This window comes from Gracilinanus agilis, chromosome 6 (genome assembly GCF_016433145.1).
Source record: "Gracilinanus agilis isolate LMUSP501 chromosome 6, AgileGrace, whole genome shotgun sequence".
In the NCBI taxonomy this organism is placed as follows: Eukaryota; Metazoa; Chordata; class Mammalia; order Didelphimorphia; family Didelphidae; genus Gracilinanus; species Gracilinanus agilis.
In genome coordinates, this window is record NC_058135.1 from 254,498,371 (window position 1) to 254,523,528 (window position 25,158).

Here is a 25,158-nt window from a genome sequence, read left to right on the forward strand (position 1 = left end):
GTTTGCCTGAGGTCACAAAACCAGGCAGTGATGGAACCTAGCTGAGGCTCTGAGAGCCTCTGGCTCCCCTGCTTTTGTTAGTTCACTGAGCACCAATGTTTTCCCAATAAACATTATTTATGTTCGGTTACAAAGAGAATTTCTTTACTGTCTCCTTTCTATTTTTTTTTTAAGCAAGGAAGAACCTAAAGTCAATTCTTGCCTTGCTCTCTTGTGCTTACCTCAGATACTATACTCTCTCTCTCTCTCTAATACATGAGATAATATATAATAATAATAATATGAGATTGTGGATCATGTCTCCCATATCTCAACTGAGAGTGTCCAGTGAGATCATCCATTTGACATACGTCGTCACAACAAAGGGCTGCCTAACCTTAAATTGGCTCCCTGATTCACCTTGCCCAGCATGTACACATGGAGCTGCTTCTCCATCATTGTTCTGGGCATCTTCTAGACTCTCTCATTTTTATCTTTTGGTCCCTGAATTCTTGTGAATAGTAAAACGGCTACCACGAATGTGGAGAGCACGCATTCTCTATGGGAAGCTAACTGGCCTCTGGTAGGATCCAAATTAGATCACACCTGGAAAAGGGTGAAGTACTCCTGAGGATTAATTATTACTGAGACCAGAAGTGGCAAGTCTTAGTTTAAGAACAATGGGAGAAAACAAGGGATCATCCATTATCTTCCAACAACCTCATTCCACCAAGAAATAAAATTGCCTATAAAACCAGACTTATTATATTCCAAATTTCAGGTTAACTCTGATTTTTTTTCACTACTAATGTTATTGAAAACCTAGGTTCCAGTTTTACTAACATATCTTCACAGATTCATGGGTGGACATTTAAATACTGGGTTCAATATTTAATAAAAAAATTGGGAACCAATATTTAATTGTATTGGTCACCTCAGAAGAGTCACTTCTCCCTGCCCAAAGAACCTCCTGATGGTTGCGGAGGGATAGATGTGCCCTTGTACTAAGGTGAAGTGCCAGAGAGAAATGAATGCTAAAACCTTGACTGAGCACTGGGCTTTATAATTTACATAGTGCTTTCATATGGAAGAATTTTTACTGGGAAAGTACCATGATTATTGGTCTGTTGCTCTATTTTTATTTGAAGCATTTCCATGTGGAAAATACATAAAATGAGCTATAAATATTACCAGAGATATATAACAGGAAAAGGAATGGGTGAGTCATGTGGTGAGAATGAGGGACAACAAATTTTATTTATTTATATCTAAGTAGTAGGTGCCCATTGGCACCTACATAATGCCAAAAGAGACAGAGATAGTTCCCTTCCCCAAGAACATTGGATAGTTCCCTTGTATTGAATATTCAGGGAGACATGGACAAGAGTCACAGGATACTGAGTCAACGTAGACAGGTTGTGATTGGCATCAATAGAGGAAGAAACTACATCAGTGAGATTGGAGATTGATCCAAGTATCTTAACATAGTTTCTGCTCCTTAGGGATGGAAATGAACTAAAAGTTCCTTTAAGTGCGCCATGCCAATTAGAAAACAAGAGGATCAGGTTTTTCTACAAAGGATGCCTACAATGTCCAATCTAATAGTTCTTATGGATTGAATCTCTGTCTATTCTTTATAGGCTAATTCAGATATCATTTCCTCTATGAAAAGTCCTTGACATCCCCATCTCAGGAACAAATTCCCCCCAAAACCTTAACAGGAACTTTTTAAAAAAATCTCTCCAAATAATGTATTATTCTATATTGTAGAGATCTGTAATTATACCTTGGGCTCAGACTACAAGCTCTTTGAAGACCAGGGGCCATGAATTATCTAAATTTCATGTTTTCTTAGTGCCAAGAATAAAAACAGTAGGCACATAAAAATACTGAATTAATTTATTAAATGTTCACAGCCATTATATTAGGTCTAGCATTTATATTATATCAATATATGTCCTATGTATTGATATAATATAATTGATATATTGATATGATGTATTTTTAAAGTAAATTGAATATGGAAGTAAATGGGATCATAGGATGATAGGTTTAATATCTGAAGAAACCACTGAGATCATCTAGTCCGACTCTAAGTTCTGCATTTGTGGAAATGAAATAAGAGATTGACCCAGAACATAAAGGTAGTCAGTTACACACCTGAGATTTGAACCCACATTCTCTTACCTACAAATCCTGCATACTTTCCAATATACGAAGCTACCTATGCTGTCATTTTTTATTTATTCTCTTCAATATATTTTATTATATATTTAAATTAATCAAAAAATCAAAATCAAATTAATAAAAATTAATAAATCATTAAATTAAATTAAATTAAATTAAATATTTTTAAAATATATTTTATTATATATTTAAAAGAATAAATAGATAAAAATCCATCTTTGTCTCTTTCTCTAGATATAGCAATGTNATCAAATAATCAAATTAAAAAATCAAAATCAAATTAATAAAAATTAATAAATCATTAAAGTAAATTAAATTAAATATTTTAAAAATATATTTTATTATATATTTAAAAGAATAAATAGATAAAAATCCATCTTTGTCTCTTTCTCTAGATATAGCAATGTGGTACAGAGTACTGACCTAGAGTCAAAAGGACTCCTTCTGGGGTTCAGACTCAGATACTTGCTAGATGTGTGACCCTAGGCAGGTCACTTCACTCTGTTTGCCTCAGTTTCCATATCTATAAAATGAGCTGGAGAATAAAATGGTGAACCACTCAAGTATCTTTGCCAAGTAAATCCCAAATGAGATGACAAAGAGTTGGGCAGGACTGAAATGATTCAAACAACACCATCACCCACCCACCTACCCAGCCACCCAACCACACACACACACACACACACACACAATGTCTAAATATATATATGCATGCACACACATATCCAATATCTTTGTTGAACTTTATGACAACTATGTAAAAGTTGATGCTTCAATATATTCCTGTTTTACAAGTAAAAAAACTGAGGTTGGGGGAAGTTAAATAACTTGTTCTTTCAAGCTCCAAGTCCCCCAATCTACCCGCTATGTGAAAAACAGAAATGGGGGGCCACTAATTGATACATAATGATTCCTGTGGGCTATATATTAACAGTTTTAAAATGTAATGTGGTTTCTATTTCATTGATTTTTTTACATTTAAACAAATTTAAATAATAATATAATTACAAACTGAATTTAACTTTTAAAATTTTTGTCAAATACTTCCCAACTGTGATATTTCTGCCCTATAAATACATTGCCTCCACATCTGTATTTTTAGCCCTACAAGTCAAAAGAAAAACCTACTCCTGTTTTCTCATTTTCTTGTAACTCTTTAGTCCAAGAAATATTTTATATATAGGTAGGAAAGAAAATAGCCATTATGTCATTTGCAAAACTTAGAGGTGGTGTTCAGGACTTTTAGCATCTGTGGACCCTACAATGCAAGAAAAAACAACTGACATCAGAGAGTCTGAAGGGAAACCTGGCATCCGAACAATAAAGTCACTTACCATGGGGAAAGACTGAGCAATAACTAATTTGCCATTAGAGCATCCTGTTCCATTTCTATGTGCAATTATTTTCACCGGTGTCTGGCGCATGGTTGCCAGAATATTATGTGATAAAGTATGCGTGGAGGCCTTTCTTTGAAAAGATAATAGAAGATCTTCATAATGCCTTATAGCATCTTCAGCTTCGTAAGGGGCTAAATCACCCTGCAAAACACCATAGAGCACGCTGATGACATTTTTATTGTCATAAATTTCCCAAGACAAAATATTTGTTTTGGCACTGTGACCAGATTTCATCTTCATGTGATAAGTATGTATTTTTTGACATCTATATTTTGCACTGGATGGTTCACTCTTGTGAGATTTCTGCATGAAAATTAAGTAATTAAACTTCAGACAAATCTAAATGGCTGTGCAGCTACTCCTGGCATTCTAATATGGCCACAAATTATAATCAGTGCTCAGGGCACTTTGGACAGAACTACATCATTATTGTGGCAAATTCTCCAACTACAAGATACAGTTGCTGAAATGACAATACCACACCAAATTGCAGTTGGAAGGATCCTCATAGATGAATCGATCAGATCTCTCATTTTATAGAGGAGGAAACTGATTATCAGGAAGCTGTAAAGGCACAGAACTCAGTATCCACAGGGCCAGGACTTAGTCTTTTGATCCTAAGTGATTCCTGGGCACATTTGCTCTTGAATGTTTATTTTTTAAATTAATTAATTTTTCAAGCCTTACTTTCCATCTTAGAAGCAATATTGCATTTTGGTTTCAAGGCAGAAGAGTGGTAAAGGTTAGGCAATGGGGGTTAAGTGACTTTCCTAGGGTCATACAGTTAAGAAGTGTCTGAGTACAAATTTGAACTCAGGACCTCTTGTCTAAATAATGTTCCTCACAACATCCCTAACTACTGAGCCACCTACTTGTCCTCAATACCCAAGTTCTTTAAATTACAGTTATACCAAGATTAGTGCTTTGTCTACTGCATCACCTAGCTGCCCCAGCAATATCAAAGGGATGACAAATAAAGATTTCACATTTTTGCTTTCCTCACCTCAGGAAGTGGAGGACCAGAAGTCAGCTTCTTAGCAATTAGGGAAAGAAAAAAAATAGCCTCATTAAACATAATGCAAAATTAAGTAAATAAGCATTTTATTAAGTGTTTACCAATGGGTAGAATATTAGACCTGGAGTCAGAAAGACTCCTCTTCTTGAATTCAACTCTGATCTCAGATACTTACTAGATGTGCAACTCCAGGAAATTACTTAATGTTGTTTGCCTCAGTGTCCTCATCTGTAAAATGAGCTGGAATTGGACATGCCTGAATCAAGTCAACAATAACATGGCCAGGCACTGTGTTAAGCAATGGGGCTCCAAAGAAAACAAGTGCTTGTCCTCAAGGAAACTCACAAAGTAATGTGGGAAAAAGCATGTTAACAATCATGTAAGAATGGGCTCTATATGGGATGAATAGGAAATAAACATGTTACTCTCTTTTTTCCTTCTTATTTATGCCCTTGCCATTCCTGTCCTGTTCTCAGTCAGTAAGGGGAAACCTGGGACTCCTCTCTATTTCTTTCTCTTCCTTTACATACTATCTGGCCATTGATTTATTTTTTCCCCTCTTGGTTTATTTACAATGTATGAAAATAGAGATGAGATGGGATATTCATTGGGAATTGTTCCAGAGACCTGCCCCTTAGCCATGGTGCTGAAACAATGATAAATTTCACTACAAGCTTATCCTTGACAAAATTAAAAGTTAATTGGGATGTTGAAGTTGCCCTGGTTTAAACTGAGATCTCATGTTGGTCAGGGGGCCATTTGCTCTCTGGCCATTATACATAAATTGAGATGTGGATAATTGAACTGAGGCATATTAGCAATTACCAAGTAAATCTCCCTCAGTGTATTTGCATCAATGAAGAGTTGTTAGGGTTTCTTAGTGCCCAACATATGCACATTAAGCTGCAGAAGGGCTTGTTACTATTTTAACTCTGAAAAGGATTATTCCACATATTAGTTGGGTAGCTAAGTGATATAGTGAAAGAGTGTAGGGTCTTAGAGTCAGGAAGACTCCTCTTCCTCAGTTCAAATCTGGCTTTAGATAATTAATAGCTGGGTGACCCTAAGCAAGTCACTTCACCCTGCTTGCCTCAGTTTCCTCATCTGTCAAATAAGCTGGAGAAATAAATGGAAAACTACCTGTGTGACCCTGGGCAAGTCACTTAACTCTGTTTGCCTCAATTTCCTCAGCTTTAAAATGAACTAGAGAAGGAAATGGCAGACCACTCCACTATCTTTACCAAGAAAACTCTGAATGGGAAACGAAGAGTTAGACATGACTGAAAACAAGTGAACAACAATAGATTCACTTTACATACAGTATGTTTCAAACAAACTGGATGATCTTCAGCTTCATTTCATCTCCCAATGTCCATGTGTTTCCTAGTTCTGGAATGAACTTGTTCTTCATCCCTTCCTCTCAGAAATGTCAAGGATCTCTCATGTTGTGCTTCTTTTTCAAAATACCTCATCTTTTTATGTATATGCTGCATCTCCTCAGAAAAAGACAAGCTCCATTTCTGTCCTACTAAGGGCTTCATAAAAGTTTGTTGACTTAAATTAAAATGAAATGACTAGAGAACAGAAGGGTAGATGTAGGGAAGGGAGAAACAGAAGCATCAGGGATATTAAATTAAGTTCAAACTATTATTAGGGAATGAATTTTAAACTAACTGGAAAAATGATGAAGTAATTTAAAGTGGTGAGAGAAAAGGATCATTTAAAAAGAAGAAAAATTGAAAGGGCAGAGAAGAAAGAGAAGATGTTCCAAGAGTTCAAGGATTGTTTTGTTTCTGTTCTTTTACATGATGTTCCAACAGTTTTAGTCCAGATTAAAGCTTTTACAGCTGTATAAGGGTATAATATTACATTTAGACTTTTGTGACATCCTGGATTATCCCCTCACCCCCAGGACATAGCGGGCACTTAATACTTATTAAAATAAAATGGAATGAGTCTTGTCCACGGGCTGAAAAAGTGAGAATGTGGGAAGAAAACACAGAGGGGCAGTTCCATGTCCATTGTCACATAACAAGTGTTAGTAGACCTCAGTGTATTACAAACCTGGTTCGTGCCAATAACATTAAGGTATTTTAAGGAGAATTGCTTTTGCTCCTTGGAACCAAAGGCACAGAGGAACTTGCTCGTTGGGGGTAATTTTTTCACTTCTTTCTGGCCAATCAGGGATTTTGCACAGGCCAAGCAGACCATTATCTTTGTCTTGCGACCAGGTAATCGGAAGTAGTAACCCTGGAAGGGAGAGACAAGATCTGATTGTCCCAGAAGAGGGAGATCAACAATCAACCAAAGGCTCCCTGGAAGGATTCAGAGTCTAACCCAACACTTAAAAATGTTTAAATCCTTTTTTTTGGTAAAGTGGCGAGGGTAAAATCCACAATGGATTCCCTTCTTTATCTCAGGAGTCTACGTCAAGTTCTCTATATCATCAATTTCTCAAAGGCTGGTCCAAAATGTTGCGTTAATCCACATATAAAGAAAAGGACAAATGACATGGGGGCAGCTCTGTGAAACAATAGACCTTGAGTCTTACTTGTGTAGGCTTGACTCTATGAAATTATAATGGGGCGAAGCAAGGAAATATATTGACCTTACAAGACATTTTATACTCCAATATAATCCTGGAAATCTGAATTAATGTAATTTTTGAAATTAGAGGGAATCACCCTTTAGGAATTGCTACAGATCCTATTTTCATTTAATTTATTTTTTGGTTATCATGGGCATTCCTTAAGTGCTTTCCATTCCAACTGTCTGGGTAGTAGGTGATGAACTTATGCCTGAGAAGGAATCATTGAGATGGATATTTGAGTTTGCTATTCCATGTGCAGGTTAAATAATGATACTTTTAAATGAAACTGAGTTCAAATTCTGCCTCGGATATTCCCTAGCTGCATGGTCATAGGCAAGTCATTTATCCCATCTTATCACTGGCAAAATGAGGATAATGATAGCACCTTTCTCCAAAGACCATTATGAGGAACAAATGGAATTATAGCAGCAAAATGCTGACGATTTTCATATCATTGCCAAATGGCCAAACTTGGGGTCAGGAATTCAGGGCAGCACACTGAATAATTTTGGACTTGGAGTCAGGAAAAGCTGAGTTCGAATCCTGTATCAGACACTTACTAGCTGTGTCAGTCTGGGCAAGTCACTTAACCCCTATTTGCCTCAGTTTCCTCTTCTATAAAATGGGGATGATAATAATGTTTGTTGTTTATTTATTTTAGTCACATCTGATGCTTGGTGACACACCTTTTGGGTTTTTCTTGGCAGAGATACTGGAATGGTTTGCGATGTCCTTCTCCAGCACATTTTACAGAGGAGGGAACTAAGGCACACAAGGTAAAGTGACTTGCCCAGAGTCACACAGCTGGCTTGCCATTTCCTTCTCCTGCTCATTTTATAGATGAGGGAACTGAGTCAAAAGGAGTTAAGTGACTTGCCTAGGGTTGCATGAGTAGTTTGCCATTTCCTTCTTCAGCTCATTTTACAGATGAGGAAACTGAGGCAAACAGCATTAAATGACAGGGTCACAGAGCTTGTAAATGTCTGAGGCCAGATTTGAAGTCAGAGAGAGGAATCTTTCTGAGCCCAGGTTCAGTAATGTGCACTACGATGCCACCTAAATATGGTTATATATCTACACATAGTTGTAACTATGCCACTATATCTCCATATTATATAGATGTAACTACCTTTATATGTACAGATATAATTCTATATGTATAAACATCTACATATATGTTTATATATATATATATATATAAAATTGTATGCATAAACCAAAGTCCTTGGCATCAGCAACTGTTTGACCTCAGAAATAGTTGCATTTTTTCTTTTTAAAAAACCTTTATCTACTGTTTTACAATCAATACTGTATATTGGTCCCAAAGCAGAAGAGTGGTAACGGTAGATAATTAGGGTTAAGTGACTTGCCCAGGGTCACACAGCTAGGAAGTGTCTGAGACTAGATTTAAACTCAGCATCCCTTGTCTCTGGGTTCTCTATCCAATGAGCCACTTAGCTTCCCCAATAGTTCCATTTTTTCCCACTGAACTAACCTCAGAAAATGTGGGTCACCCCCTATCTCACCACCGCTGTTCCCTGAGGACCAATAAGCCTTTCTATCAAACTTGCAGCAACTTCCTGAGAGCAGTCACTGCTTGGTCTTTTATCTGTATTTCCAGAGATGAGCACAGTGCTTGGCATCAGGAAACGTTCATAAATACCGTTTTTATTCCTTTACGTTGCTCAGTCTCACCAGACAGTATCCTACTCAGTCACTGGATCATTTTCCAAGAGAAAAAAAGAAGTGTCTTAGCTTGGTGGCCATCTGCCCATCTTAGAAAGATGCCCACTTACTACTTGGTTGATCTCTTCGTCCTTTGCCACAGATGATGTACAAACACCAACATAGTTTGCAGTCGTGACTTCGATGTCCAACTTGGTGCTATAAAAAGCCTTCAGCACCTTCCTGTTTTTCAGATAACCCCACTTTTGGTTGGAAGCCCCATTCCCATATGGTTTATATTTCTGTCATAAGAAATAACAAAACAGATGGAATCAAATAGGAATGACAAATTGATAAACATTTATTAAGTGCCTATTATATGCCCGGCACATACCCTGGAACAGCCAACATGAAGTTCTGGGGATACAAAGAAAGATTTGAACTTTGGATCTCTTATCTCCAGGCCTGGCTCTCTACCCAATGAACTGTCTTCCTTTACCAGGAAAGCCCAAAGTGACAGTTTTACTTGAACAACAATGTTCATATATTTCATAAGCCGTGTCGCCATCTTCTCTTTGGACCACCTCCATCTTCATGGCAAGGGTTATGTACACTAAGTAAGAACCAGGTGATTACCACTGATTTTGTAGACAACATTAAAAATAGTGTAAGAAACAAAATAGTCTTCCACCAATGGTACTAATTGATATAATGGAAAACCAAAGATCTTCATAAAGATATATAAAAAACAACAACTAATAAGGTAAGGATTGGAAGTATGGAGGAAACTGAGTCCACCAACTTCTTTTTTAAAGAGAAAGACAAGCTTAGCATCTCCAGGATCTCCAGAAAATGTAATGGTCATATATTAGCAGAAGGTGGATGGTTTGCCTGGTATTAAATGAACATCTGTTATATTGATCATTTTTTAATATTTTCTGTCTTTGAATTGATACTAAGCATTAGTTCCAAGGCATAAGAATTGTCAGGGGTTAGGCAATTGGGATTAAGTGACTTGCCCAGGATCACACAGTGAGGAAGTGTCTGAGGTTACACTTGAACCCAGGACCTCCTATCCCTATGCCTGCCTTTCTGTCCACTGAGACACCTAGCTAGCCCACATTAACCATTTTACAAGCACTTGAATGTATTCTCAGAAACTAGTTTCTTTAAGAAAAAAATATGAAGACCCAACAATAATGCAAATACTTTGGGCTCAAACTCATATTATAGGACCTTTGAGGAAAATATTTATACGGATATAATTTTATGAACTAGAATAGAGCATAGTGTATTTGAGCTAGGTTTTCTTTCACTTCATGCTAGAAAGGCATCTGATAAAAAGAAATGTAACATTATGTACACAGTGTCACCCAGAATAAATCTGTAGCCCCTATTTATCATTTGGACAGAAGTGTTGGTTAACCTTTACTCTCTAGCCAGATGACTACATCCTAATTTTGGAGGCAGGACATTTTAAGTCAAGTTGCATCACGGATACAAAAAAAAACCATACAGAATAAATGAGATGTCAGGCAGAGACATAATGTGTTTATTCAGCATGACTTATGGTAATTTTTGTACTTGTATACAAAGCCAGAGTAGAGCTATGGGTCCACCAAATTTTCCATCTCTTTGCCTAATCCACACCCAATAAACAAACTCAACAATAGTTTTGTTGTTATTATTGTTGAGGTTGTTGTTGTTAGTAATTGTAGATGAGAGACAAATTATAGTAATAATTACCCTGTATGTAGTGCTTTAAAGTTTATCAGGTCATCTGCACATATTATTATGTAAGTTTGACAATAGTTGATGAGGATAGTAGATCCCTCTAGAACCAACTTACGGATAAGAACCTTGAAGTTTAGGTATTTTAATGTCTTGCATCAGGTCACACAGCTAAGAGGTGTCAGAGGCAGGATATGAACCTGAGTCTTGTTCACTCTGTTCACTACACTAGCGGTGCCAAACTTCAATCCTCTCCCCAAACTTCCAGGACTGCCTGAACCAGATCAGAATGCAATTGGGAAATGCTTAACAAAATAAATTAAAACCCAATATATCACAGATAATGTTAATTTGGGGTTTTCCTAAGCGAATATATAGAAAAAAGGATCCATTTCTCTCCTCTGTCCTCTCCTCTCCTGTTCTCTCCTCCCTCTCCATCTCTTTCTCCATCTCCTTTTCCCTTTCCATCCCCTTACCTTCTGTCTTAGAATAAATATGAAGTATTGGTTCCAAGGGAGAAGAATGGCAAGGGTTAGGCATTGGGGTTAAGTGACTAGGATCACAGAGCTAAGAAGTATCTGAAGCCAAATTTGAACACAGGTCTTCCTATCTCCAGGTCTGGCTTTCTTCCCACTGAGCTACTACCTAGCTCACCCAGATCCATTTCTCTTTGAGTTTGATACCATGACACTATGCTACATTGCCTTTCTTTTTTCTTTTAACCCTTAACTTCTGTGTATTGGCTCCTAAGTGGAAGAGTGGTAAGGGTGGGCAATGGGGGTCAAGTGACTTGCTCGGGGTCACACAGCTGGGAAGTGTCTGAGGCCGGATTTAAACCTAGGACCTCCTGTCTCTAGGCCTGACTCTCCATCCACTGAGCTACCCAGCTGCCCCTACATTGCCTTTTAATAAAGAATTCCACAAACTGATCCAAAATAGGAAATGAAAACAGACTTTCCTAGAATATAGAAAATATTCTCGTAACATTTTGGTTTTGACATTTTATGTTTCATTGGAAAAATGTTACATAAATATCAATAGATTGATGCAATGTTCACAAGCTAAGTTCAAAATTTAAAAGGATTATATTTTCAAAGGTTTTAGGCCATTATTTCAAGTAAAGCCTTTTAGCATTTGAATTTGGCAGGAATTTTGTTTCATCATTTCAAAAAAAATGCATCAGGAGGCATCATGGTATAGTGGACAGAGGGACAACCTTACAGTCAAGAAGATCTTGATTCTATTCCTGTCTCTGACGTATTCTGGTTCTTTTGGTGTTCCAGGCAATCCTCTAAGACAGTGATGGGCAAACTAAGGCTGCTTGGCTTGCTGGTGGGCCAGATGTGGCTCTCTGAAATGTTCTATCTGGACTGCCAACATTATTCCTAATCTGACGAATACAATGAGTAGTATACAATACAATGAAACTTCAAAAGAATTGTCTTAGAAACAGATTGACAGATAAGCATTTCCTTTCCTTTGACCCCCTCCTTAAAAAGTTTGCTCATCATTGCACTAAGACAATAAAATTCAGAGAACTGTTGCTATATAAGTGAATATACTTTAATCCTTTTTTTTTAAACCCTTAACTTTTGTGTATTGGTTCCTAGGTGGAATAGTGGTAAGGGTGGGCAAAGGGGGTCAAGTGACTTGCCCAGGGTCACACAGCTGGGAAGTATCTGAGACCGGATTTGAACCTAGAACTTCCAGTCTCTAAGCCTGATTTTCAATCCACTGAGCTACCCAGCTGTCCCTACTTTATTCTTAAAAAATATTGAGACTGTCCATTACTAAATGGGGGTTAAAGACTCAGCTGTCGACATAATTTCCTGCCCATCAGAATTGTTGAGGTTGACCATTCTTCCTTTCAAAGAGGACTGAAGCCATCATAAGGGTTATGTCTTGATTTGGTGTGAGTTGCATTTAAGTGAGACTTTGTCGCTTGAGTACAAAAGAGCTACAAAAACTCTGGTCTCTCTCTTTGATGCTTCGTTGCTGGAAAACAGTGGCCAGCCCAGGCTGAAAAACTCTGATCAGCAGAACCACCTTGAGATGTTCTCAGTACCAACCTATCCTGCTGTGAAGGTTAAGAAAATTGTGAACTGCTGAAGGATCTGAGTCAGGCAACGGCCAGATCAGCTAAAGACCTGCGTCCATGGAGAGAGTTTCCATATTAGAAATTCTCTGCCTTGACGACGTTGCATATCTGAACCAAAAACTATATTAAAAAACCCCACTAACTTGTGGTTGATATAAGGAATTCCAAGGGTCTTAGTGCAGGTATAAGCTCTATTAGCTCAAAACTTTATATTGATAAAGAAAGTCCCCGTTGCTACTCTTTAGACCACAGATAGCTCACCTGAACAATAACAGGATAACTGGTGATCTCAGCTGCATCTTCATTTGTGTCAGTGGGTATGGCTACTGCAAGCACAAGCTTTGGATTACTCATCAGGTGAAATGTCCTGAGAAAGAAGAAGTTCTTTTAGTGCCTTGTGCAAATTAGACATTGCTCTTCAACTGTTACAGTTTTTCTGAGAGGGTTTGAATACCAATATTCCCTCCCTTTTCTCATATAGAGATATAGATTTCTACAATATATGTAATATATATATGTATACATATATATACATACATACATATATATATATATATATAATATGTTTCTGGCTTGAGGCAAATGGTGAATTCCATTGAATTCAAAACATAATAAATTCTGAATTTATTAAGTCCTAATTTTTTTCCTTAGAGAAATCCCTTAAACAACATAATCCAAAGAAAATATTCCACATCACTTGTCTCTACATGGAGTCCAGATTGTGTATTTCCATCAACTCATTTTTAAAAAGCNGGAAAGGATTGCCTTCAGAGATAAAGATCTCCTAGAAGTATTCAAGCAAAGGCAGGATGATCACTTGTTGGGAATAATTAAAGGCATTATATGGCTTTGGTAAAAGACTAGCCTTGGAGACTTATGTGATAATTCATAATAATAATAAATATAAAATATATATTATGTCATAATATATAATATAAATAAAAGATTAAAAAATAATGATAATAATAAAAATAGTTACTTAGGTTGGACTGAAGGCTGGAGTCAGGAAGACTTGAAACCAAATTCTGTTTCAGAAACTTAGTAGCTGTGTGACCTGGGCAAAGTCCCTTAATCTCTTTCAATCTCAGTTTCTTCACTTATGAAATGGGGATAATAATAGTACCTACCTCACAAGGAATGCTGTAAGGATCAAATGAGATAACATACATAAAGCACTTTGCATACCATAAAATGCTATATATGTGCTAGCTATTATGATTACACATTTTATCTCATTTAAACCCTGTGCAATATGGTGTTATTTTTTCTATTTTTAGATGACAAAACTGAAAGTAAGAAACTTGCCCCTGGTCACAGAGAGAGTGAAGCTCTGAGGCAGGATTAGAACTCAGGTGTTTCTGACTCCAAGTCTAGCTCCACCATATCACCCAGAAACTCTAAAATTCTTTTCTTAACCCTTAAGTTCTGTCTTAGTAATGATTCAGAGACAGAAAAATGGCAAGGGCTAGGCAACTGGGATTAAGTGACTTGCCCAGTATCACACAGCTAAGAAGTGTCTGAGTCCAGGTTATTCTGACTTCAGTCTCTCTGTCCTACTGTACTACCTAGCTGCTCCTACTCTATAAGATTATTTTAGCTTATGGAGCCTTCATTTCAGGCATCCTCTATTTGGTCTAGGGAGACTTTTCCTATTATCAAACAACTATAAGTAGGCAGTTACCTATCCTTTCTAGTTATATGACTAACCCTGTGGGGTTTCTTCTAATGTTTCTCTGTTTTGGGAATAGTTTCAAGAATGGGAAGACTGAACCATAGGACTCTGGTGTTGTAGGTGTTTGCTGTATGTATCCTAGAGAGTAGAATGCTAAAATGAATTCCCAGCTAAACACAATGCATGGGTAGATCAATGTTGATGCTCCCTGACAATTTTTCTATGGTACCAAGGAAAGGAAAGGAAAGGATTAAGCAATACTTAAGTACATAAAACATGCAGGGCAATTGTTCAAAGCACTTTATAAATATTATCTCGCTTGAGAAAACCTAGAGGTAGAGTGGGGAGATGCTGGCACATGTGTACAGGTAGTTATCAGAAGTTATTTTTTATTAATATTGACATTGCTTTCCCCTGGCTTCTCTTCAGCAAACTTAGCAATGCTCCCTTCCTGAAATTAAAAGAGAACTGAGAAAGGCTCTCTTCTTCTTGCTTCCAAGGAAGGATTCAGAGCTAGAAGAGACCTTAGAAGAAATCACTCACTTTGACTCCTTCCTCACCTCATTTTATGGATGTAGAAAATGAGGTGAAGTGACTTATTCAAGATCATGCAAACAATAAGTGGAAAGCCCTGGGCTCAAACCCAGACTTTAAATCCAATGCTCTTAGCCCTAGGATAGGGCAGAAGAAACTTCTCCCTCAAATTAGAAATTGGAAGGAACATGCCTACACTGTTTATATTTGTTCTTCTCCAGTCAGCGGATGATCTATGAGTTTGCAAATTTTGTGGGATAATCTGAGTAAAACATGGCAAAAGTGAAAAATGATAGGCTTTTAAAATCTTTGGCTGATCTATAAAAGGCTTATTTTAAAATGATAGTCCAATCTCTTCTTGGCCAAATAATAATATAACTAATGTACCCAATAGGTCAGAATGCACATATCTTATCTAAATCGGAGTACAGATAGGTTTCTGGGTATGTACTGAACATTTATTTACGTTCTGCTCCCCCAGCACATATTGCTCTCCCCTATAGGAAGAAAACAAAACCAAATAAATGAGATAAAATAAAATCCCAAGCCCTTGGAGCCATGCCAATGAAACCTTTGTTTGCCCTTGAGTATTTTCAACAAAAATAAAATGGTTCTCACCTGCTATCTTCCTTGTGTAACCACCTTTGACGTTTATCGTAAGAATTCTTCCTCACCAAAATAACATCAGAACCCGAACGCAAGTTAAAACGTTGGACTCCCAAGACAAGGCGTGGAATTGGAGAGTTGAAAATATGCCCATCTCGAAATTCAAACTGCTGATGGCAGCCTTTGTTCAATACCCTATCCTTCAGCTCATGGCTGGGAGGGAGAAAAACACATTAGTGACAGAAAAACAGCCTGGGAACTTGATATCCTGGAGATTGGAAACTCTAGGAGAGGAGCCTGCTGTGATGTTGGTAATATGGACTGGTCCAAAATCAGTATAATTAGAGTAAAGATTCTAGTGGTCATTAAATGTCTAGGCCAGCATAAATGAGAATCCTGAGTATCGCTGATAACTGATGTAAATATACTACGGGGACTCAGATTTTAAGAGGACATTGAAGGGAAAGTCAAATAAAAGAAGTCACTTCGTAAATAAAGGAAAGATGACTTAGAGAAGGGAGCTGAGATGTGGCCAAAAAGAAGGGGAGAAAAAAGGGGAGAAGCACATCTTTTCTACAAAAACAATGCTGACTTCTTTTCCATACCAAGTCTGCTTTGCCAGCCCCACAAGAATGGGTTCTCTAATCCCCGCAATCCACATACTCTACTAGAGAATCAAATCAAGTTAATTCAGTGATAACTCAGATTTACAAGAGGATCACACTTGGGGACGGACCTCGGTGTATTAAGCAAACTGATTAAACCTTGAAATGTTTTATCAAGATAAATCCCAAATCATCTAGTCTCTGTCTTCCAAATGCAAAATTGCCCCAATATCAAATGATTCATTTGGAATAAAAAGATGTCATGCAATAACTTACATTCTTAGCCTCACTTCTAATAATAACCAAAAATAAGACAGAGAAGGAAACAAAATGGATTTTTTAAAGAGCTTGGGTAGGGCAGCTTGGGTAGGGTATGCAGCTACTAAAAACATGTTTCTTTCCCCAAAGCATATCAACATAAGCAAATAAGATTAAAATTTCAGTTTTTGTGTACAAGGGCTTTTTTTTTCCCCTAAAGGTTGGAGAGAACACCGAATTTGGAGTAAAAGACTAGTATTCAAATCTGATCTCCATTACTTATCATAGGATTTAAAATTATAAATGACCTTAGAGTTCTGCCCTATTTTACAGATCAGGACATTGAGGCTGAAAGGGGTTAGGCCCAAGGTTCTAGAGTTTGAAGTAGCAGATTCAGGACTGAAATTCAGTTTTTTGCCTTAAATTCACATTTCTTACTATCTTACAACTCTAATTTCCAGGCACTTAACTCCCCATGTAACCTTGGGTAAGTCATTTTGACCTATTCTCTCTCTCTGCCAGGTTGTTCTGGATGACATCTCAGGTCTGTGCTAACTCCTACTGTTATATCATATTTATTTCTTCTACAGCACTTAACTTTAGAGTTCTGCACATAGTGGGCTCATCTTTTGGAATTTTTTTGACCAGAGGACAGCCATGAACTTACCTCCTTTCTCACGTGTTTCTCTGCCTGCCTTTACCTTAATTTCCTATATGATTCCACGTTTTTGGAGAGTTTATCTTCCTCTTGTACATCCTCAGAATTAGGGGAATTCTGCTGCCAGGCATACTTGCAGTATTTTTGACCTGGAACAATGACTTTTGTAGATGAATCTCTGATAAAAGTTAAAACAGGAAAAAGAATGCTGGAATTAAGACAGAAATTCATGTTGATTTCTCTGTAGTATAATTTCATTAGGCTCATACTCATTTGTGGAACTAAAGAGTTTGGAAATCAAAAGAAGGCACACAAAAATTGGTCCCCCCCAAAAAGTCTTGTCTTTTAAAAAACAGGGAATTTATATTTTGGGAGAACAAAAACTAACACCCCATTGGTTTCTATTTTGGAATCAAAGATGATAAACAGAAGGACTAAATCACATAATAAGGAGCATTAATCTTTGGACTTTTTTAGTAGGATGAAGCCATGCAATATCTCTCAGCATGTAATCAGAATATAAATATTATTTAGCTACCAAAAGTACTAACTTCCTAAGGCTTAATGCCATCATCTCTCCATGTACCATAAACAAGTTGAGTAGCATAACATAAAACCATAGAATTTAGAGGTGGAAGAGACTTTAGGTATCATTCACAAAATGGGTTCTTAATTTTTTTTTTGGTCATAGCCCCCTTGGACACTCTAGGAAAAGTCCATGGATCCCTACTCGGAATCATGTTTTTAAGTAATTGAGAGAAATGTGAAATTTCAGTAAAATGTTAATAATTTTTTCCATTCAAGTTCCCTGACCTCTTTCTCCCTAAAAAAATCTATCTATGGACCCCAGGCTAAGAACTCCTGACCTAGTTCAACCTCTTCACTTTCCTGAGGTAGAAACTTAAGCTTAGAGAGATATAATAACTTGCTTAAGGCCGCATAGGAAATCATAGGATTGAGAGTTAAAGCCAGATTTTCTTATTCTAAATTCAGTGCTCCTTCTATTAGGTCTAGTTTTTTTTAAGAGATTAGAGATCTATTCACTTCTTATCATCTTCCTCATATTCTTAGAGAATACTGTAATTTATCAATAGGAGTAAAATGAGGAATATTCTTTTCTTTGATTTTTTTTTCCCTTCTGGTACTGATGTTCATACATCAAATTGTCTTAGCATACAACATACAAGGCCTTGAACAATGGGAAGTCCTTCATTTGAAATGTTCAAGAGGAGGACTTCCCATTCCCATATTCTGATGATTTGGGAAAAAAACCAAAAATATTGACTAAGAGTGGATGCAAAAGATATTGCTAGCCTATTTGGGAGTCAAAGCAAAACATCAAGGCAAAGGCTCTACCTTCAAGAGGAGTATCATCTTGAATCAGAGGTAGATAAGTCAGTCAATTAGCAGGTAGGTAAAAAGAGGCAGGTAACATTGGTCAATCAGCAAGACTCAGACATTTGCTGTAATATGTGTGACAGTGGGCAAGCCACTTACCCATTGTCACTTTCAGTTTTCTCATCTGCAAAATGGGGATAATAATAGCCCCTACATCCCAAGGTAGATGTGAGGCTCAAATGAGACCAATAATTGTATAGCGTTATGCACACCTAAAGTGCTGTTATTTTACTTAATATGTATGGGCAGCTAGGTGGCACCCTGGGTCAGGAAGACTTTAGTTCAAATCTGGCCCTAGACGCTTACTGTGCCCCTGGATAAGTCCCTTAACCCAATTTGCCTCAGTTTCTTCATCTGTCAAATGACCTGGAGAAGGAAATGGCAACCCCTCCAGTATCTTTCCAAGAAAACCCCAAATGAGGTTACAAAGACTTGGACACAACTGAAAATGACTGAACAAATTTACTATGTGCCTGGCATTATGCTACGTACTGAAGATATGAAAAAAGGAAAAAAATGGAAAATATGTAAATAAAATTACATAATGGAAGGTAATCTCAAAGAGAAGGCTTGACCATCCATCCCAGGGGAGGGATGGTTGGAAGTCGTAAACATGTATCAAAGTCAGACCTGCATATCCTCATAGACAAGTTTTCTAGGAGGACTTGGGAACACCTGGGAAACACCATGGAACAGCGTAAAAAGGATCCAGATTTAGAGTCAGACTAGTTGGATTTGAATCAGCAAGATGGGCAAGTCAGCAAACACAGAAGTGCCTACAGTGTGCCAGGCACTGGGCTAAGTGGTGAGGGATGCAATGAAAGGTAAAAGGCAGCCCCTGATCTCAAGCAGCTCACAGTCCAGCAAGGGAGGCAACCTAGGAGGTAACTGAGTAGAGCTCGAATGGTCCCTTATTGGATATATTGTAGAGGGGGTCCTTTGGGGAGCAGGCAAGGATTGACTTGGAAGTTCCCATTCTGAATCGCTCTTTCTTTGAAATCCCAGCTCGCAGGTTTATTGCCTTAATGGCCTCCTTAGGGTATTCCCCAGAGTTCTTTGGGGCTCTGGTTCTTCTGCAAAATGAGGAAGAGATGACCTCTAAGTTTCCTCTTTGCCCCAGACCCAATGAATGTCTGAATGCCTCTCTTATCCTTGTTTCAGAATCAATTCATACCAGATGACTCATTTAGGCTTATGCTGGAGGGGGCTTCAGACCTGCATCAGAACAGCAGATTTCGCCTATTCCACGGACCCCCAGATCCCCAGAACCTATCAGTGCATTCCCAGTCACTTCTTTGCTGAAGGGATGGCCATTGTAGTTTTCATCTTTGTAGGTTTCCAAGTCTCTTCTGCCTTAAAGAAAGCAACAGTGCCACCTACTGGAATCTAGAGAAAGTGCAGCATTGCTTCCCCCTCTCCAGGCTTGGTACATTTCTATGACTACAGAGACAGTACATTGGTTTTTTTTTCATAACTAGGAAAATGGAAACTAAGCATTTTTATTCTTAATTCAATTTATTAAGCATGGGCCCAACGAGTTTCTCCCAGAGAGCCTGGAGGTTTAATTTGTGGCTAATAAAGCAGTGTGCTATGCTGGTGCCTGATGGGGAATGAAGACAAAAGGAGTCCAAGAGAGTCCATTCTGGGCTGTTCCTTGAAACCTATGTTTGACTCTGATCTATGTCATTAATGAAACCATTAAGTTTACTTTGCAAGCCTCACTTCTGGTGAAATGTGGATAGAGAGTGTACACAGCATGGTGGCTGGCTAACCCGAGAAGGATGCTTAATAAATAATTTTATTTATAATAATAAATAGTAGTAAAAATGTATCATAATGATAGAAAATAAATTTTTCTGGCTGGATGACTGAGATTTCTGGCACCAAAAGGTGTCCTACTCTACTCAACCCATGTTCTGACTACCTATATTGGCATAGAGCTGTAGGGTTCAAAGGGAGTAGAGAAAAGTCTTCTGGTCTCACTTTTTGCCTTCACCAATGATCACATTCAAATCAGTCAGTTTTTTGTAGAGTTTAGGCAAGAATTTCTTGAAGAAAGAAACAATAGCTCCTTTATTAAACAAATTTAACTTCAGCAAACTTATACTTCCCATGTGTAGAATATTAGATTAGGAATTGTAGAGAGTCAAAGATAAATTTTCTCATGGAAATTAAAATCGAATAGGAGATATATTATACATGTAAATAGCTATAAACTAAGTCAAAATTAAAATAAAACCCCTCCAAAAGTGCTGAGATTGATGCAAAATAACAATAATGTCTGATGAAAGGCAAAGGAGAAGAGATGGATTGGAGGTAAAAGAGCATCAGAGAGTTAAATAAAACTGAAAAGTTTGGGTTTGGTCAAACCATGGAAGATCCTGAATTCTGAGCTTAATTGAAATGTACTTAGGAGGACCATATCTATGTCTGAGGATGAGAAATCTGACAGTGGTACAAAGGCTATTTTGGAGGAGAGAGAATAGGGAGAGAGAATTGAAGCTGAGATGCTATTAACAGTTTATTAAATTAGTCCAATTGAGAGGCAGCACTGGAAATAGAGAGAGAAGACAGTTGCAAGGGATATTTTTAGTGATATAATCAACAGGACTTGGTAACTAGATATCAGAAGCTGGAAGAGGGGAAGAAGACAATAAAGATTTGCTCTTATGAGATAGGATCTATGGTGGGACCAGTGAAGGAAACTGCAAAATTTAAAGGAGAAAATTGTAAGGAAAGAATATCATGGGTTTGGGATGTGTTAAACTTGAAGAATCAGTCGCACATCCAGAGAAAATTGTGCTATGGATAGTTGTTAGATGTAGTTCTAGAAAGATCAAGCATGGTAAATAGCAGTACATCAGTCAGTCAACAAGCTTTTATTATGCACTTACTATGTGACAGGCACTAAGCTAATCACCAAAAAAATCTGAGGATCATATTAACAAAGGTTGTTTGGCAGAAAGTGAATACAGTTGTCATGAGAAGGAGAAGGGAAGAAAATGTAGACAGAGCCTTTGGTAACATTCACTTAAAAGGATGAGAAAGAGGGTACCACATCTGTAAAGAAGAGAGAGGAGAAGCAGGAGGGGAACCAAATGAGTTCTTAAAATCCAAAAGAAAAGAGAATATACAGAAGGTTCAACAGTACCAAATGCTTCAAAGAGAACAGAAACAAAATAAGGGATTGTTATATGATACATAAATCACCTTATAGTAGGAGTCAAAAGACCTAAATTCTAGTCCTGGGTCTGCCATTCACACTACAGGATCATGAAACTTCTCTATCATTTCATTCATCTGATCTCTAAAATAAGGGGGCTGGCATGAGGTGGCTCTTAAAAGTCTATGGTTTTGATGTGTGAAGAGATCGAAGTAGCTATGTGTTTAACCTGACAAAGAGAAGACATGGGGAGGTATCATGGCTGCCTTTAACTAAATGAAGGGTTGTCTTTTGAAAGGAGGACTAGACTGAAATCTATGTAGCTATAAGGGCAAGTTCAGGGCTGGTAGGTGGAAGTTACTCAGAGGCAGAATTAAAGCTACTGTCCTCAGAGAATCTCTTGGGCACAATGAGAACTGTCCAGCAATGGAACTGGCTGAATTGTGGGGATAGGAAATTCCTTATCTCTGGACATGTTTGAGCAGAGATTGGACAAATACTATTGAGACACTGTAGCAGGATTTCACAGAATGGAAGCCAAATCATTTCTAAAATCTCCTCCAACTCTAAAATATAATGATTCTATGACCAGTTCCTTCCTCTCATCTAGCCTTTCTTCTAAACAAATTTTCTTCTCTTTTTAAAGTGAAAGATAATTTGGATCTTGAAAGAGAATATGTCCCCTTAAGTAAATATGAAATTAAATGGTATATCAAAAGAAATTTAGGGATGTTTATTTGGTCCATCTTTAGTCAGGAGATAGGCAACCAACAAAGTCTCTTCAAGAAAACTAAAAACATGCTTTCCTTGGTGGCAGGCAAATTATCAGATTGACTCAAGCATTGGTCAGACACAGACTGGCATTTAAGTTCTTATAGAAGTCTGCCTTCCTTTTGGGCTATTGTAAAAACAAATTCTTTTGAGTCTTGGACAAACAAAATATAAACTCATCTCTCTTGTTGCTAACATGAGAAATGATCAATTATGTTAGCTATGTGAGATTTGTTTGTCCAAGGAGAACATGGCTGCCCCCATTTTGGAGCAAAGTCCAAAAAAATCACATGTAAACCCAAAAATAAAACCCCAATATCAATAGTAAGACAGGTGTTCTAAGTGATCATTTCAAGAAAAGAAAAAATGGAGGATGGTATAATAGGAAGCACCCAGGACTTTCAGGTCAAAGACCTCAGTTAAAGTCTGATGCTTCCAGGTAATAAATATGACTTTAAGCAACTTGCTTCACTCCAATGAAGCTCAATCTTTTCATCTATTATATGAAAGATATGGACTCCATAATTTCTCAAGTTCCTTCAAGTCTAAGATTCTATGAATTACTAAAATGCTATATTTCATCTGACATTAAACTTCTAACACACAGATTATTTTAAAGAGCTCTTCTTAGAAAACTAATTAAATGTGATAAGCAAAATTACCTTCTCTCAACTCCCACATAGCCACAAGCCAAACTAGTTGAGTTCCTTTGACCACATTGGGTACTTACAGAGTTTCCTGAGAAATATTTTCAGTTTGAAGGCATTTTTCTTCCCGCTGACTTTCATCTGGATCCCTAAATGCTTCTTCATCTGTCCAGACTTCAGGTTTACTTACAACCACCTTGACTCCAACCATAATAGCACCATGGGCTCCTAAAATCAGATCTGAGCAGAAAGATGAATGGACTTGGTGACTAATGGTGGTAATGGAGTATTGGAAAATGGATATTGGAAAAAAGAACTGAATAATGTATGATTTTTTAAAAAAATCATCATACTTAGAGATCTCTAACACAAAAGAAAATAATTACTTTAGCATGTAAAAAGAGCCATTTATATTTGTTTGGGGGAGATTTCTTTAATGTTTTATTTTTTAAAAGTAGTAGTTCCTTAAAAATATCACTTGAGGTGGCTACTTTGCTTTCAAGCAAACCTAAGACAAGAGTGTTATGGCTCTACTTGTCTTGCTTCTCAGAAAAATCATATAGTTAACTATTTCAAATTCAGAGAATTCCAATGGGACTCCTTATATTAGATCCTGAAACTTTCTAATAGGTCTGTCCCTTACCCAGTACTTACAATAAGACCATAATCCTCCCCACCCAGATACGTGAGCAGAAAGAATAAGGAAGTTTTTATAAATTTCCAAGTCTACAAAATGTTCTGAAAGGGATATGGAATTGAAATCAGGATGTTAGTGGGTATGCTGTTCCTGCTAAATACCTGAGCAGAAAATAGAATTACAAACCAATTTACTATAAATAAGACTTCTTTAAAAGCAGCAGCTTGGATGCCAACTTTCCCTGAATTGTGAAGGTGCTTTGTGCATTGAATGAATTGAACACTTTGCTTACTCTCTGTCCTGTACATGGTTCAAAAGATCTGGATTCCGGAACTATCTGAGGATAAATGACTGAAGAGGAGTTGCTTTATTTTCTGCTCAGTGATGGTCACTCGAGGGTTGATCCATTATGCTTCATATGACATATAGACCTGTCAAAAATATCATATTGGCCTCCTTTAGAAGGTACCACAGAGAACTAAGAATGCATGAGATTAAAGAACCATAGGTTGTTAGAGTTGGAAGATACTTTAGAGATTATTTAGTTAAACCTTCCTGTTTTAAGAGGAGAGAAAACAAAAGAGCACATAGGTTAAATCAGAGGTTGCCAAAATGTGGTCCATGGACTCCTGGGGGATGAATTGGACTGTGGAAAGGATATTGAACTAAGAAAATGGAATTTTCTGGACAAATTTGGACCCTGACCTCAGAGTCTTCTTCTGAGGGATTTTTGTTTTCAGTTGTAACTGACCTTATGTGATCCCATTTGGGGTTTTCCTTCGCAAAGATACTAGAGGGAATTGCCATTTCCTTCTCTGTCTCATTTTATAGATGAGGAAACAGGCAAGCAAAGCTAAGTGATTTGCCTGGGTCACACAGCTAGAAAAAATCTGAGGCTACATTTGAACATGAGTCTTCTTGGTTTCAGGACCAGCACTAACCACTGCACTAACCTAACTGCTCTTCTGAGGGTTGGGTCTAGGTTAAAAGATATCAGCATCCCATCCCTTCTTACTCTAACACTCTATGCATAAATCAATGGTCCTGTTGTTTATTATCCTTATGATCTTATTTAACAAATGAAATCTATAATTATTTAGTGTTTGAAAAGTCACATCCACATTTCAAAGTTAAGGATGGATAAGTGTAATAATGTTTAGAAGAGCTTTGGCAGTCAAAGTAATGATCAGAAAAGACTAGAGGGAATTTTTCTAAAATTATAGTTAAGTAAAAGTTAACTTATGATGCCCCAAGAAATCATTTTCATGGATTTACCTTCCTTCCTAAGAACAATAAATGAATAAATGGTCAATCACCATTGTATATAAAAACAGAGAAAGGGGGGAAACCTTTTTGGTATAGATCTAGATAAAAACAAACCACAAGCACAAATAAAAAAGAGAAAGAAGAATCAAAATAATCATCAAAACTCAAAATCATAGAATCTCAGAATCTCTATGTTGGATGGGACCTCAGAGATCCATGTGTCACTTACTCTGACTCAATTTGGAACAAGAATCCTCTTTATAACCTCCACTACAGGTGTT

At 37.3% G+C, this 25,158-nt stretch overlaps 1 protein-coding gene across 1 annotated transcript in view; it reads right to left on the bottom strand.

Annotated features, from left to right (window-relative positions):
• The window catches only part of DCDC1 (doublecortin domain containing 1), a 77,207-nt gene extending 53,288 nt beyond the window's left edge, over positions 1 to 23,919 (bottom strand). The window contains exons 1-9 of the mRNA XM_044681303.1: positions 23,904 to 23,919; positions 23,058 to 23,214; positions 17,039 to 17,173; positions 15,487 to 15,687; positions 12,924 to 13,029; positions 8,965 to 9,135; positions 6,643 to 6,828; positions 4,567 to 4,593; positions 3,501 to 3,704 (exon numbers count right to left, since the gene is read on the bottom strand). Of these exons, the coding sequence (XP_044537238.1) occupies positions 3,501 to 3,704; positions 4,567 to 4,593; positions 6,643 to 6,828; positions 8,965 to 9,135; positions 12,924 to 13,029; positions 15,487 to 15,687; positions 17,039 to 17,173; positions 23,058 to 23,214; positions 23,904 to 23,919 (1,203 nt within the window). The remainder of the gene's footprint in view (positions 1 to 3,500; positions 3,705 to 4,566; positions 4,594 to 6,642; positions 6,829 to 8,964; positions 9,136 to 12,923; positions 13,030 to 15,486; positions 15,688 to 17,038; positions 17,174 to 23,057; positions 23,215 to 23,903) is intronic.
• Between the last annotated feature and the right edge of the window lie 1,239 nt (positions 23,920 to 25,158).